Source organism: Cynocephalus volans, chromosome 3 (assembly GCF_027409185.1).
Source record: "Cynocephalus volans isolate mCynVol1 chromosome 3, mCynVol1.pri, whole genome shotgun sequence".
Lineage (NCBI taxonomy): Eukaryota > Metazoa > Chordata > Mammalia > Dermoptera > Cynocephalidae > Cynocephalus > Cynocephalus volans.
This window is the reverse complement of record NC_084462.1, coordinates 183,119,778-183,136,830: the sequence shown is the minus strand read 5'-3', so window position 1 is coordinate 183,136,830 and position 17,053 is coordinate 183,119,778. Positions and strand designations below refer to the sequence as shown.

General features: G+C 37.3%; 1 protein-coding gene across 1 annotated transcript in view; it reads right to left on the bottom strand.

The window, feature by feature from the left end:
* The window catches only part of TDRD9 (tudor domain containing 9), a 97,948-nt gene that overhangs the window by 69,358 nt on the left and 11,537 nt on the right, over positions 1 to 17,053 (bottom strand). Inside the window, exons 2-5 of the mRNA XM_063091606.1 lie at positions 9,254 to 9,360; positions 3,288 to 3,385; positions 1,760 to 1,981; positions 1,102 to 1,224 (exon numbers count right to left, since the gene is read on the bottom strand). Of these exons, the coding sequence (XP_062947676.1) occupies positions 1,102 to 1,224; positions 1,760 to 1,981; positions 3,288 to 3,385; positions 9,254 to 9,360 (550 nt within the window). The remainder of the gene's footprint in view (positions 1 to 1,101; positions 1,225 to 1,759; positions 1,982 to 3,287; positions 3,386 to 9,253; positions 9,361 to 17,053) is intronic.

The following is a 17,053-nucleotide window of genomic DNA, read 5'->3' as shown; positions in this document are numbered from 1 at the left end:
AAAATGTGTTCCAATACAACTTTACAAAAACAGGTGCCAAATTTGATCCAAAGGCTGTAGCCTGCCAATCCCTACTCTAAACAAGGAATCTTCATAGTCCTCAACATCCTCACCCATATTTTGGAACCAAGAGAAAAGTATAAAAACAGAAAATTAACATTCATAAGTAGAATAAGCAGATATAGAACCAAAGTATTTCAAACCCTTTACAAGTAGATAACATTTACAGTACTGAGATAGGAGGTGCTCAGTTTCGCTAGGCTCAGGTTACGGGACATGCCTCCAGGTTTCAAGCCATTCCCCAAGGTTTCAGGCCCCCCCCCCCAATTCCACCCCTAGAAGAAAGTTACTGTTGCCAGTTAGACCTATTTTCAGCACCAGCATGGGAAAAATGAGACCACAAGGGGCTGGCTTATGCAAATCTAGTGGCTGGGCATGCTCAGTAGAGAAAGGTCATACAACTCTGATAGCTGAATGACCTTCCACTAGAGGTGCTAGAGAGCACAGAATATTATTAAATATGCCTGGTGCATGTGTCAACATTTGACCAATGAACATGCTCCAAAACGAGACCAACTGAGCACGTGCAAGACTATGTTACATAACTGGATAGTCATTAGATACAGAAACTATAAAAGCTGAATCCCAACAGAAGGCGGGGCTGTTGCTCACTCTCCTGGAGCCAGCCCGCCCTCTGCCTGTAGAGTATTTCTTTCTTTTTGTATCAAGATTACTTTCAGCAAGTGGCTTGCTCACTCTCTTGAGCGACGCCACACTACTGAACTTTAAGTGTGTATTTCTTGATTTTGTGTTAAACTTGGTATAGGCCCTACTCAGTCTCTGCAGCTGTGCCTCGTTCTCTCTGTGAAATCTGTATCTCTTAATTTGATACATAAAACCTGTTCTCACTTTCTACTATGAGTCTGCCCTTGAATTCTTTCCTATACTGGAGTCAAGAACCTGGTTAATAGGATGGGGTAGGTTGAGGTTGACTACAGTGTGCACCTGGACCCTGCCTCCAACATCAGTACCTTGTACTGTGCTCTCTTGTAAAATAAGGATATGAACATAAGAGCAGAGCTTTGTTTAATAAGCACTCACTTCATCAATGAAGATATGCGTGAATTCCATCAAACTCTTGGCACTAACTATTTTCTGAAGCAAGACTCCCGTTGTCATATAAATTAACCTGGTATCTTCTGTTGCTATTTTCTCTAGCCCTACCTAAAATTGGGGAAGGAAAAGAGAAAGGAGAAATTTCAATTTTAAAATAGCTCTCATTTAACTACCAAAAAGGTTATGTTCAGTAATGAAGGTAAGAAAGAATAAAAAATTATTCTATTTCGAAAGATGGGTCCAAATTAAAAGTGAAGTTCTCAAGTTGATTTTTTTTCTTTTTTTCAGGGGGGATGACATATTTAGTCATACTGCCTTTAACATTTTTATGTTCAGACAATTGTATATGAAGACATCTTCCAGACTACAAAGATACAATTAAAAGAATGAAATTATAAAAGCCATGAGCCTGACTATTCTCACTTCTTTCCTATTCAACTGGGAATGAAATCAAAAGTTATTTTCAAGAAAATCAGTTTCACTGTTTTTTAAAATTATGCCACCATTCTAATCTATATGCAATTAGTTTCATTTTAATTTCCAACAGAAAATCATCACATACTATCATCAACTTACATAAAATAAAAAATTAACAAAGAGAGAGACAGTTCACTTTCCCTTCCCCTCCCGCTCAGAATCTCACCTGATAGCCCACCAAACCACCAAGAGTCCAAGAGCGCTCTCTACTGATCCATCTGGCGATGCTGCTGGCCCCTATTTTCCGTGGCTGGGTGACCACAATGTTGCAGAAGGTAGAGTGCTGAATGTGATGGTCCAAGATATACTGCGGGAGTTGTGTACTTTTACCGCTTCCCGTGGCACCGTGTATAATCACCACAGAATTACTCGCTATCAAAGAAATAACCTAGAATTTTTTTTAATTATCTGTCAAAATTGGCACAAAATTAGCAATGATGTTAAATATTACTTACCTTAGCAAGACTTTCAGGGTTTACTTTTCCTTTCATCTTTAAGTTAAATTATTAAATGATTAATTAAGTTTAATTGTTAATTAACCATACAAACATCACAAAAGAGAGCAAGAAGGCTATGAACAATTGCCACATTTAAAAGTGATTCCACTACCTATGGAACAGTAACTATTAATAGCTATGGAAAAACCCGGCTAAGTTAACTTCAGCTTGCTGGGTCTTAATTTCTTCTATAAAAATGAAAATGTCAAACTGGATTCCTTACTAAGTCTAAATTTCTATTATTTTAAAATTTTGTAATAAACCTGCATGTAATTCTACTGAAAAACATGAAAACAAAGTTATCACACTCAAGTGGTTTTAAATTTTCGTGTGAAATTCTTCAGACACATTTTTAAACAATTAACTTCCACTTTTCCACTTAAAGACTATATGAAGCATTTTAAAAATTCCTATCCAATGCCTTCTCCAACTCCACCCTAAGTTTATTTAAGCTCTCTTATCCTTCCAGTATTGATATGGTCAGAGAATACAGATTCATTTGAATATTGACCTCTAAAAATTAATAAAGTGTTACATATTCTAAAAAGTGGTATGATTTAACCTAAAAACAAAAATTAAATTTGGAACATTTCCAGTTTTGTTTTATCTGTAACTGCTTTTTCCACTATACAGTTAATAAAGGTTTCAATACACTTACTTTTAACCATGTTTAATAACTTGCAACTAATTATAAACTTAATCATCCTATGTCTATATAACTGGCATTGTTAATAAAATGATACATCATGATTTATCAGTGATTGACCAAATCAATCAATAGGCAGAAAAAAGGGGCAACACTGTAAAGAAAACCCAATGGAAATGTGAGGGTGTGTTATTTACTTCATAAAAAGATCTGGCGGTGAGTTTCTTTAAATAAGAAGCTCTCCTAGAGGAACAGCATGTGTTTATTTACAGATATTTCAGAGGAAGGAAAGACCAGAGAAACTAAATGTTAGATGTACTCAGGTGAAGGCTAAACAAATTAAATCATAGGTTAAAAGAAAAATAATCAATATGATTATTACACAAAATCACCTCCACGTAGCCCTGAGCACAACCTCCTTGGTATCTGCCGCAGGGCCTTGCGTGCCACAGCTGTACTCAGCTGGTAACTCTCAAATTGTAAACCAAAAGTGTGGGGCCTCAGGCATTTATTCAATTCAGCAAAATTACGTATGGGAAAAATAATTTTACCTCTTCCTTACATCGATTTATAGGCAAATCAGGATATTTATAAGTTGTCTCTGGGATACATGTCACATTGCTTAATTTAGACAAAGGTGGCCTTGGACCTGGAATCAGACAAAAACAAACAAATACAATGCTATTTCTTATCTGAAAAGAGAAGTAAACAACCCAATGATATATTTAATCTACATATACAGTATATATTTGCGCACACACACAAACACAAAACTACATTTTCTACACGCTAACATTGCTAGCAGAGTAATTAGAAACTTCCCTTGGCAGCCCATCATTAACAGTGTACACAAGCCACCTGAGAACACTCATATCCCTCCATCACAGACATCAACACTGTAGGATTAGCACTACCTTATAAGATGACAGACCTGTAAAACAGCACTCATCACGTGATTAAATGGTACTAAAATGATTAGCTTAAACTGAAATTTAAGTGTGAATTCCTTGCTACTAAAATAAATCAATAGTAGCAATAAATAAATCAAACAACTTTCAAACTACAGGTATCATGAAAAGGGGCAACTTTAGTCTGCTAAAGATGCCTGATGCTGTGTTCTGACCAGTCTTACTTATTTAATGTCCTCTTATAAATATATGCACTGCTCTCTGGCCATGCTACAAATTCTAGACCTCTGGTTATTACTTAAAGTAACAAATTATCAAAGTTCATTGCATACAAACTTTCACCAGGAAATAAATTTTATTTCCAAAATAAATAAATTCTTAAGCCTCCCTGTCTCTCTCCCAAATTCAGCACCATGCTCACCCCCTCTCTGGGTACCTCCCCTGCTACAACCCATCCTTCTTCTTTCTCCCAACCCTTTAGTTCTGTCCAACACCCTCTCCCTCTGTGTACTACCATCGGCCCTCTCTGCCTGATAAACATGCAGTGAGCTTGTCTTTTGCTCTCCTAAATCTTCTTCCCAACATAGTCTCACTTTCACAATTAGTCTAATAATATATTGTCAAAATATGGTTACTTTCCTATATTTGAATCAAGATGTATAAGTACGTGTTCTCAATCTTGCCAGAGGAGCCAGATTTGTTATAATCTCTCAAAGCAAAAACAGCTTTTTTGTGGGCAACAGTGTTCTTAAGGCATTAGTGGCTACTGACTCAGGGGAAAGTTCTCTTAAGTCCTGCCCCACGCAGCTTTCTGATCTGCTAATCAACCTCACTAACAACTGCCAAGCTCACTAAAACAGGGGCTTCCTTTCCATCCTCACATCTTGCTTTCTTTCCATTACTCCTCTCAGCTCTTAAGACCATAACTGATGCCACATCCTTTTCCCAACTGGTACACCAAGGCCTTCTTAAAAGTAATACACGAAAGGAAGGAGAATCCACACAACCCTGGTGACTTAGGACAGACTGAGAGGGAGGGGCCCTGAGCCAGACACACAGCATGGAGACAGAGGGACAGGCAGCTGGAGACAGAGCGGGAGTGAGAACCTGAGGGAAGAAGTGTTCAAAGGAGAGAGAAGGTGACAAAGATTCTTTTAGAAAGACAAAAAACAAGGCAGCTACATTGTTTTTGCTCAGAGACTCTAAGCCCTGATTCACCGCGCTGCTAAACGAGCCGCTATGCTGACAATGTTGACGTGACTTACATTGTTACTTGATTACATGCATTTTGAAGGTTGCTACTTAAATACAGAAATTTTTTTTTTTTTTTTTTAAATACAGAAATTTTACAAGAAAAAAAATGCCAAAAGTCCTAACTGTACTGTCTCAACTATAGCCCTTCTCCATGGAACACAAAACACAAGCTGACGTTTTTAGGTCACTGGCTGAAGCAGGCCCAGCACAGATCGAGTCCTGCCTCCACGCACACTGCCAAAGGGCGAACAGAAAACCAAACAGCAGAGATGTCCATTGCTGTGTGGCTCTTTCATCTGTGCCTGAGCCACAAAAGAAGAGGAAAAGCATCATGCACAATTGAGGGGCAAATCAACAAACTACATATGACAAAGTAAAATGCAGAAGTGGCATGAGAAATACCTCAACCCCAAAATATACAATTCTTATTTTCCTGTTATCTCTTTATCCTAGATTACTAACATTAAAATATTTCACATGAATTGGGAAAAACTGGAAACCATAAAAATCGCAAGTTCTCTTCACTAAGCCGCCCCACCATATCATTAGCAACTAAATATAAAATCTAACCAAAAAGTTCAGCAATTAGTGGTTCCAAAAAGTATGTAACAAATTTTAACTGATGAGTATTATGTCAGCTTGCATAAAGAACTTAACAATGTTTCTTATCTTAAAATCTAGACATAATACATTACAGAAAATAAGTTTAATTGCTGCTTTACTGATTTAACCATAAAATTAAGTCTTCAAAATAGATAATTATATATTACTTTCTCCCAGTATGCTCGGTATTCTGAATACAAAATTAAACTTAACTTGGCAGGAGAGTGATGTTTCCCATTCAGTTATTTACATTCCACATAGGCCATTCTCTTAAAACCAAAAGAAAAGCTAAACAGAGAATGAAAACAACCACTAACCCTCTCTGTAACAGGAGGGTACAGGTCTTTCTTATTTGTCATATTCTCCTCACCAAATTAAGAAGAATGTGGCACTGTGGCATTTAATCACAACCTAAAGACACTATCCCAGGACAAATTCGAAAGTGTCATGTGAAAGCAACAGAACCCTGCAGGAGTCCACAATCTGGAGCCAGGACCATACTTTTAGGAAAGATTCCTTTTACCAATGCTATTAAATCTCAATTTTTTAAAAAAATGATTTACGTTATATAAAATGAATCTAATGTAATCTATATAAATTCACTGAATGTGTGTCCTTGCATTTCTACTTAGAAACAATTTTTTTTAACATTTACAAATGAAACAACACCTATATCACACCAATATCAAAAGTATTTCAAATCAAAATATTTTATAACCGTATATAATAAAATGTTTGTGTTGAAACTTGTGGCACTGGTCTAGAATTAGAGGTATCGTTGTGATCTCATGGTTTTAATAATAAATAGACATAGAAACAGCTCCATGTCTACATGTGTGCATATACAGACACATATCTGTACACGGGTATATAAGAAGTGTGTGCACGCATGCACTCAGCACACTTGTGAGAACCTGATCTCACCTCTTCAATGCTCCAAAGGCACTTCGGCACTTCAAAACATGGCAGCATCTCCCTGCCTGCCGTGGCCCCTTCTCCTCCACCCTCCCATCCAGCACATCATCAAGTCCTGTCCCGTTCTTCCCTGAGCCTGCTCTTCACCTCCACTGCTGTCACCCTGGTCCCAGGCACCAAGCCCCTCTAAACTTGGGAAATTCCGCCTGTTCTCCTCAGGTCTGCTCTGGCCCCCTCCAATCCATTCTCAAAAATATGACCACAGTGCCCTTTTCAAAACACACGTCTAATCACATGACACCTCCCTCCTCTCTTCACACTCATCCCAAGAAAAATTTAGAACCTTTAATAGCTCTGGGTATTAAGTAAATTCTTAGTTAGGGCCCCTAAGCTCCGTTACTGGTCTTGTTTATCTCACCTAACCTCAGCCAGTGCAGCTGCATCAGTATTCTATCACTGCTGTAACTTATTACCACAAACTCAGTGGCTTAATGCACACTGATTCTCTCACACTTCTGGATCAAGGTGTTGACACAGCTGGTTCCTTCTGGAAGCTCTGTGGGGAAGAATCCACTGCCAGGCTCTTCAGTTTCTGGAAGATGCCTGCATTCCTAGGCTCACGGCTCCTTCCTCACATCACTCCAACCCTTGGCTTCCATCGTCATATGTCCTACTACTGACTCATTATCCTCTTGCCTCCCTCTTACAAACACTCTGTGATTACACTGGGCCCATCTGAATAACCTTCCATCTCAGGATCTTTAATTTACATCTGCAAAGTCCTTTATACCATGAAGGTAACATATTCACAGGTTCTGGGGATTAGGATATGGGCCTCTTTGGGGGGCTATTATTTAGCCTATAGCTGACCCTGCCCAGCGCCCCCAAACCCATCTCTACTCCCCAGCAATACCGGGCCCTCTTTCAGGGCTGAAACACCAGGCCTTCTCCCATCACAAAGCCTCTACACATATCTTTCCATCCACCCAGATCCCCACGCAGCCTAGGTAACTTCTACCATCCTTCAGCTCAACAACTGTGTTCCCAATCCCCAGTCCAAATCAGAAATCCTTGTTTTGTGTCCCCACAGAGCTGTTAGAGCACTTATCTCCAAACGCATTCATTTGTGTAGCTATGCAATTAAATGCTAATCTCTGTAACAGGAGGGTCCAGGTCTTTCTTGTCATATTCTCACTGCCTCATACAATCCCCAGCACACATGCTGATGAATACTGGTGGCTGAATGAATCCTCCAGCTGTAGCCAAAGCTGTAGCTTACATGACTGCCCAGCAAAAAGGTCCAAACATATTAAAACACCATGGATCAAGAAAGCAAAGAATAGTTTCAAATATGAATCTAAATCAAAAGTGACGAGAACAGACATTGTAAATTGCAGATATTCACTTAACCTAGCTAATTCCAGACAGTGGCAGTCCCATACGGTGTGCTCCAGGACCAGCATGCCATGTGTGCTGGGTTTGTGCACATGCCCAGGACCAGCACGTGGGCATAACAGGAAGGATCACATGACAGAGAGTCATCTGTAAAGTAACTAATATGCTTCCCCAGATGGAAATATTAGATGATGGATGTCTTTCCACAATCACACATGTGGTTATTTCATGCTTCTATTGAAGCTGCATAGTACTCTACCAAACAGATAACGTCGCCAGTCTGACATTTAAGAGACTTCTAAGACCTCCCACAGAAAAGCAACGATGCAATAAACATTCTTTTATGTAGCATAGTAGAAAGTGGGTCAAAGGGCACACACATTTTGAACTATCGCCTCTGGTAATAATGTACTCGGTTGTTCAGACAAATTTCCCTCTGGAGAGCAACTAGAGATACTAGATGAAATACACAAACATAACAGAACTGAAGGGTTGATGAGACAGTAAGGAGACAGCAGGCCAAAGTCTGCAATACAACAAGAACACAGAGAGTAAGAAAGCAAAGAACTGAGGGCTGCTTTTGCCTTAAGGTGAAAGATAAACAATGATAAATTAACCATAATACAGCATAGTAACCAAAAGCGAAAAATACAAAACTAAATGAGAGAGTGGGGCACGGATAATGGCTCAGAATTTTCCAGAACTGGTGAAAGATACCGATCGATATCGTCAAGAAGCCCAAATTAATCCCAAAGATTAATATACTATTATGTATGGACTGTATTTTCTAATTTTTAAAAAGGCTAAACAAGAAAAGGAAAATGTTACTCCAGCCCCAACTTCTATCCTTTGGTCTGAGCAAACGTACACGGGATGGAAGGACAGGATAAGGCAGAGTTTCCCAGCTGAACTGGCAGAAGTTTCTCATGGATAACATTTTATAAAGCAAAAAAAACCTAAAATGTAACTTCTATTATATGAATAGAGCCTGACGCTAATAAGATATCTCAGGAAAAGAAACTTCATACTCATAGAAAGTAACTAAATTACTTCAAACTCTGAACAGCTGTACCCTTGGGTAGGGGGATTTAAGGACCTTTTACTTTTCATTTTATACATTTCTACATTGTTTAAATTTTTATTTTAAAATGTTTATTGTAAAAAAAAATCCTGTAATAAGGTTTTAAATAAAAATTTTAAGTAGTTTTAATTCATAGTAAGGTAATTGACCACTATTCATCTTCCAAAGAACAGTCTATTAGATACTATATTCAAGGTAGAAAAAAATCAATGTTTTACAATCTATCATACACTCATCCCAAAATTCTGATTCCTTACTTTGACCAAAATGCTATATTTCTTAAAGATTTTTAAGAACTTAATTTTTTAAGGTTTGAAGCATTCATGTATCATGTTTAACATACTTAAAGATACTTGATTACCTGGCCCACGGGTTGGTTGATCACTGCCATACATATCAAATACATGTGCTTCAAGCTGTCTGTATTTGTTAATATACTCCATTTCTGAGCTCCTTTGGCTGAGTGACCTGAAAAGAATAGTAAAAGTTAATATACAATTTCCAAAAAGCTAAGAAACCACTGTGTGCTAGAAGAGTTCCTGATTTGTTATTTTATATAAATCACGGGGGGGGAATGCATAGTCAACCATCAAATGAAAATATGCTCAAACTCAGTTACCAGGTAAATGAAAATTAAAACAATGAAAAATCGTTTTTCATCCATCAAATTGGCAAAAAGAGCAAATATTATGAGAATATTTATGGGGAGAGGGTGTAAGTGGGCATATCCATTTATTCTGAAGCGCAATCTGCAATACCTATTAAAACTTATAATATACGTCTCCTACAAGCCAATTTTTTCCTCAGGATCTTCCTCAGAGCAATATTTGCACACTAAACAAAGAAGCATGTGCAAAGACATGCACGGAAGCATTCACTCAGCAAACACTTACTGAACGAACACCTGCCACATGTGAGGCACTGTCTTAGACACTGTAGGTACTACAAGAAACAGAACAAACTTCTTGCCCTCAGGAAACTGCCATATGTGAAGGAAACATAATAGGTATGTAAAATGCTGATTGGTGATATGCAGAGAAATAAAACTGGGTAAGGGTATCAAGGATTCCAAGGAGGAAGAGTACCTTTTCATAATATTTGTAATAGTTAAAACCTGAAATGGACATCCAACAGAGGGCCAAGCTAAAACTACGTCATGCTCTTACTTCATAAGTACCATTTTTTTCATCACATATTGTATACATGTACTGAAATATCACTCTGGGGTCAGTTAGGAGAAATAAGTTTTGGTGTGCTATTGAGCAGAAGGGTGATTACAGTTAACAATATTGTATGGTATATTTCAAAACAGGTAGAAGAATTTTAAATGTCCTCACCACAAAGAAAGAATGAATATTTGAGATGATGGAAATTCTAAATACTTAGATTTGAGTATTACACAATGTACATACGTATCAATATCTCACTGTGCCCCATAAATATGTATACAATTATTAATATTTTTAGATGTATATCATTTTTAAAGAATGCCATGACTCTACTCATGCTAATAGATAAAAAAATGTCCAGAACATTAAGTGAATAAAAACAATTGTGGTGATATATATAATATACAGTCAATTATAATTGTGTTTTTGTTATCAGTGTCTAATTTTAATGCACTGTTGTCAAAGGCTGAATGATATTGATTCTTGAAACTTGAGACTTTATTTGATGGTTAATTTTATGTGTCAACTTGACTGGGCTATGGGATGCCCAGACATCTGGTAAAACATTACTTCTGGATGAGTCTGTGAAGGTGCTTCCAGAAGAGATTAGCATTTGCATCAGTAGATTGGGTAAAGATGATCTGCCCTCACCAATGAAGGTGGGCATCATCCAATCTGTTGAAGACCTGCCCAAATAGAATGAAAAGAACTTAGGGTGAATTCTGTCTCTACTTCAGCTGGGACATTCATCTTCTCCTGCCCTCAGACATTACAGCTCTTGATTCTTGGGTCTTCAGACTCCAGGACTTTCAGCAGCAGCCCCCCCAGGTTCTCAGGCCTTCGGCCTCAGACTGGAAGTGACACCAACATCAGCTCCTGTGGTTCTCAGGCCTTCAAACTCAGACTGAATTGCATTACTGGCTTTCCTTGTTCTCCTGCTTGCAGGCAGTATGTAGTGAGACTTCTCGGCCTTCATAATCATGTGAGCCAATCTATTCTCATAATAAATCTCCTCCCATATATCTATATGAGGAGTCTTCAAAAAGCTTATGATTCTATTAAAAGTTGGATAAAAACAAACAAAAAAGCTCATGGAAGGATTTGTATTATCTTTTAATCCTACCTTTCACCTTTTGAAGTACCTTCACACATCCTATTGGATCTGTTTCTCTGGAGAACCCTAATACATTTTAGCAAAATGCTGCATGCATTAAAGTCTACTTTTGCCTGATATTAACATTTAAATCAGCATTCTTTTTGTTACCATTTGCCTGATATTTACTCATTGATTCACTCAACAAATAAGAGCATGCCAGTGCGGTCAACGGAAAGTCAGGAGGCCTAGATAGCTCCTGCAGAAGGAGCTGGGGAAAGGATGGTAGGAAATGGGGGTGGCCAGAGGAGTACGGGGAAGAGCTGGGGGTACCAGGTAGAGGGGCAGGGAGTAATTACAGAGATTTTGGCTTTTGTTCTCAGTAAAGCGGATTTTGAGCAGAGACAGAGAAATAGCAATATCTACCTCCTATTTTAATAGGATGGCTCTGACCAGGTTAAGAGGAACAGGTGATCACTTGAAAGAAAACATTTGCATTAAGAATTCCTATAAATCAATAAGATATAAACAACCCCATAGAAATATGATTTTTGAACTTTAAGAAATGTATTATTTTAATTAAAATATTTAGTAGAGAAAATAATATTGAGAAAAGAAATTTGACATAATTTCTCCTCAAATATTAACTGCATCTCTTTTCTCAATTTTTTTATTGTGGTAAACACATATAACATAAAACTTACCATCTTAACCATTTGTAAGGGTACAGTTCAGGGGTATTAAATACATTCTTAATGTTGTGCAACCATCACCACCAGCCATCTCCAGGGCTCTTTCATATTGTCAAACTGCAACTCTGTCCCTATTAAACAATAACTCCCCTATCCCTCTATCCCCAGCTGCTGGCAACCACCATTCTACTTTTTGTCTCTATCATTTTGACTATTCTACCTCATATAAGTGGAAAGATAAAGTATGTCTTTGGGGGTTTTTTGCTTTGTTTTCTTTTGTATTTGTCTTTTTGTGACTGGCTTAATTCACTTAACACAATATCCTTGAGGTTCATATGCCGTTGCATGTGTCAGAATTTCCCTCCTCTTTAAGGCTGAGTAATATTCCACTGTACCAATAGACCACGTTCTGCTTTCTCATTCATCCTTCAATGAACACTTTTGTTGCTTCCATGTTTTAGATACTGTGAATAATGTTGCAATGAACATGGGTATACAAATCTCTCTTCAAGACCCTATTTTCAATTATTCTGGATATATACCCAGAAGAGGAACTCCTGAATTATATGGTAATCATATTTTTAATTTTTTGAGGAGCCACCATTTTATATTCCTACCAACAGTACACAAGGGTTCTAATTTCTCCACATCTTCACCAACACTTTTATTTAACAATAGCCATCCTGATGGGTGTGAGGTAGTATCTGATTATAGTTTTGATCTGCAGTTCCCTAATGATTAGTGATGCTGAGCATTTCATGTGCTTATTGGTCATTCATATATCTTCTCTGGAGAAATATCTATTCACATCCTTCGCCCATTTTTGAATCAGTTTTTGTTGTTGTTGTTTTCAGGAGTTATATATATTCTGTATATTAATCCTCTCAAAGATATATGATTTGTAAATATTTTTCCCATTCTGTGGGTTGCCTTTTTAATCTGTTGATAGTCTTTTGATGTACAAAATTTTTTAATTTTCATTAAGTCTAATTTGTCTTTTTTCTTTCATTACCTGTGCCTTTGGTGTCATATCCAAGAAATCATTGCCAAATACAATGTTGTGAGGCTTTTGCTCTGTTTTCTTCTAAGAGTTTTATTGTTTAAGGTTTTACATTTAGGTCTTTGATCCATTTTGAGTTAATTTTTGTATTATGGTGTAAGGTAAGGGTCCAACTTCATTCTTATGCACATAGATATCCAGTTTTTCCAGCACCATTGGTTGACAGGACTGTCCTTTCTCCATTAAATGGTCTTGGCACCCTTATTGGATATTATTTGACCATACATGAGGGTTTATTTCTGCATTCTCTATTCTACTCCATTGGTCTTTATGCCAATACCATACAGTTGGCCCACTGTATTTGTGGTTTCTGAATCCACAGATTCAACCAACCACAGACCAAATATATTCAGGAAAAAAAATGTTTAAATAAGAATAAAGATAATACAAATAAAAAACAATTCAGTATAACAACTATTTCAATAGCATTTACATCGTATTAGGTATCACATATAATCTAGAGATGATTTAAAGTATACATAAGGATGTACATAGGTTATATGCAAATACTTCATCATTTTATATGAGATTTGAGCATATGTGGATTTGGTGTCTGCAGAGGTCCTGGAACCAATGGCCGGCACATATCCAGGGACAACTGTACTGCTTGATTACTGTAGCTTTGTAGTAAGTTTTGAAATAAGAAAGTGTAAGTCTTGCAGCTTTGTTCTTTTTAAAGATTGTTTTGGCTATTCAGGGTCCCTTGAGATTCCATATGAATTTTAGGTTGGGTTTTCCTATTTCTGCAAAAACATCATTGGGATTTTGACAGACGTTGATCTTCAGATCACACTGGGTAATATGGACATATTAACAGTATTAAGTCTTCTAACCTATGAACATGGGATGTGTTCTCATTTATTTATATCTTCTTTAATTTCTTTCAGCAATGTTTTGTACTTTTCATTGTACAAAGCTTTCCCTTCTTCAGTTAAGTAAATTCCTAACTATTTTATTATTTTCGTAGCTATTATAAATGGAATAGTTTTTGTAACATCCTTTCCAGGTTGTTCATGGTTAGTGGATAGAAATGCAACTGATTCTTGTGTGCTGACTTTGTGTTTTGCTACTTTGCTGAAATCATTTATTAGTTCTTACTGTATAAGATCATATCACCTGCAAACAGATAACTCAACCTCTCACTTTCCACTTTGGATGCCTGTTATTTCCTTTTCTTGCCTAATGGCTTTGGCTAGAACTTCTAGTACTATGTTAAACAGAAGTGGTGAAAGTGGCATCCTTGACTTGTTCCTGATCTTAGAGGAAAAGCTTTCAGTCTCTGACCATTGATGTTAGTTGTGGGCTTTCCATATATGGCTTTTATTATGTTGGTTTCCCTCCATTCCTAGTTTGTTGAGTGTTTTTATACAAACAATCCCATAGAAAAGTGATTTTCAACTTAGAAAAATGAGACAATAATCCAGAAACTTTAATTCAGTAGCAAAGGAATTAGAAACAGGAGGATATTAGTCCCCCCACAATGAAAAAAATCATTGTTTAACTGCAATCAAATGCTGTTGAATACAATATAAGGTGGCCCTGACTGCAATATATAAAAAGTTGTGGCTGGCTCCTTGGTTTGCCCCTCCAAGTTCCTTAATTTTATCTTTCTAGACTTACCTTTTTATATACTTCCTTACACATCTTAAAATTTTACATAGATATACACACATACTATGAATGATATGGTCCTATTTCACTTTGAGTCTTATAAAATTTTATACTATCTAGCTAAAAGATGTAGCCTAGAAAATCATAACAATGACCGAAAACAAAAGGACCTAATTACTTAATAGTTTAAGCTTTATGTCTTTCACACAAATATCCTAATAAAGTTACAATTCATTAGAATTCATTTACTCTACTTACTAAGTGTTTGGTAAATAAAAACCAGTATTAATCTGGTTATATCCTGATAAACAGGAAATACTTTTAAAAAGATACTTCCTCACCTTGATCTACAAATGTTGCTTTGCCTCCCACGGATTTGTCACCCCTTTTTCCCTGGGTGACGAAGCTGCCAAAGATTACTCAAAGCCCATCTCTTCTGAGTAGTGAGAAGCCCCGAAAAGGGGTTAATCTCCTGGAACCCTCAAGAGAGAGGCATTCCTTCCATTTGGGAAATTATCTACAAATTGGGGTTCTTTTCCTGCATTTATTCTCCAGACCAGGAAGTTACAGGAAGAGAACATAGGTGGGGTTTTAACAAGTTTAACAACAGAAGCTGGTAACATTCAGTGAAGCAAGCAAGGTGAAATTCTATAATGCAATTTGCAAGAAGTTAAGTCGATCCACCAACAAAAGCTTGATTTCAGCAAACATTCGCTTTCCTTACAGCAATTTCCCAGTATCTTTACATATCAGTCAGTAACCTGTCTGTCTTTGAGCCAGCAACCTTACTGTGCTACAATTCTTTATCTTACAACAAAGATTAGTCTGGTGAAAAATTCCTATCTTTTGCAAGGTCAACATTTTATATGTACTTTTAAGAAGTTAAGCTTAACCTGAAATTGCAAGGCTTTGGAAAACCAGGCCTGTGAAATACATTTGCTTTATATATACTCCACATACAAATATTTATGTTCTCTATTTACATGGTAGTAGGGGAAATGCTATAATCAGAGAATGATATTTGGTCTCTACTTCTATCTAACAATCTCAGGAAATTGGACAAAAATAAATAAATAAAATTTGTAGTAATATAAGTAGCACGAAGTACTAGAAAAACTGGTTTACACACTAAGCTCCCAGGAAGGCATACTCAGTGTGAGCTGAGGTGGTAAGAAAAAGTCAGACAAGATTAGATGTGGGCAATGGTCTCAATGGCAAGACAGGTGTCAAATAAGTCAAGTGGAGAATCAATCTTCTTGACTGCCTTCAAGAAACTTTCTGTGTAGCTAGTTCATTGATCTCTAAATCTCTGTTCAAGGACATACTCCACCCAAAGTCCTTCCCTGACCTTCAGCTCTAACTGGGGCAAGTGCTTCAAGTACATTAAATAACCCATGATGATCTATAATTACCTCAATGGATGGTCCTGTACTTACTTGTATTTGTCTTCCCATTCGAAGGCTAGCTCCATGAGGGTAGGAACCAGTTCATGTTGTCCACTGGGTGGGGCACACCCAGCCCCTAACCATCCAACCCAGAGAAGACAGGCAATAAACAGCTGCTGAGTGACTGAAAGCCAGCACTTACAGTAGAGGACAGAGGCAAAGCATTAGAAAGTAGAGAGAAGAAGAGAGAACAAGAACACAGACCAGTCTTTCTAGGAGTTTAACAACAAAGATAAATCCAGAGTTCAAAGGAAAGGTAGGGCCAAGGAAAAAACATAGATGCTTTACTTCAGACAGAAGGAAAAAATGAGTTGGTATTTGAGCTGGTCTCTGAAAAAGAGAATGACAATGTGGACACATGGAAAAGAGAAAGAATAAGCATTTCAGAAGAGAGACCCCGTTTAATAAAAGCCAAAGTATTGGAAGTGAGCACAGCAAGCATCGGGACAGTAAGGCCCGGCCAGTACAAAGGAGACACTCCCGGCAGAGTGAGAGAGAAGGCCAGGTGAGGGACAGTGCAAGACCGCAGAGGGCCTTCAACAGAAATTTGGTTTATGGTCCATATCCAATATATTCTGATATTTTTGTTGCCATTTCAGAGGGAAAAAATTTTTAAGCAGTAACAAGAAGGTTATTCAAAGGAATAGGTGACAAGATTCATTGTATTTTTGGTATAAAATTTGGTAGGACACTTCTGTCATGACAAACTTTATTCCTTCTCTTCTCATAGTACTACATGCAATGGAATGTGAAAACCTTCTAGTTGAAGATAATGGATCCTGACATCTGGCTTTTTCTAACATGTAAATAACAGGAGCTGTGGGATGACCACAGACATCACTCTTGATCATGCATGACATGCAGGTCTGGTGTAAACAATGTTGATTCTTCACGGCTCATTTGAAGGAAAAAACAACGGAAGAAACAAATATTATAAAAGGAAAAACTAGTATGTCGTCATTTATCAGAAACTAGAGAGTAAAACATGTTTTATACTCTGCCCACTTTCTAGCAAAAGAACACCTGAATAGAAAATTAACACAATAAAGACCATTACACACCAGCACTTGCCCAAATAGTAAGAATAAGTT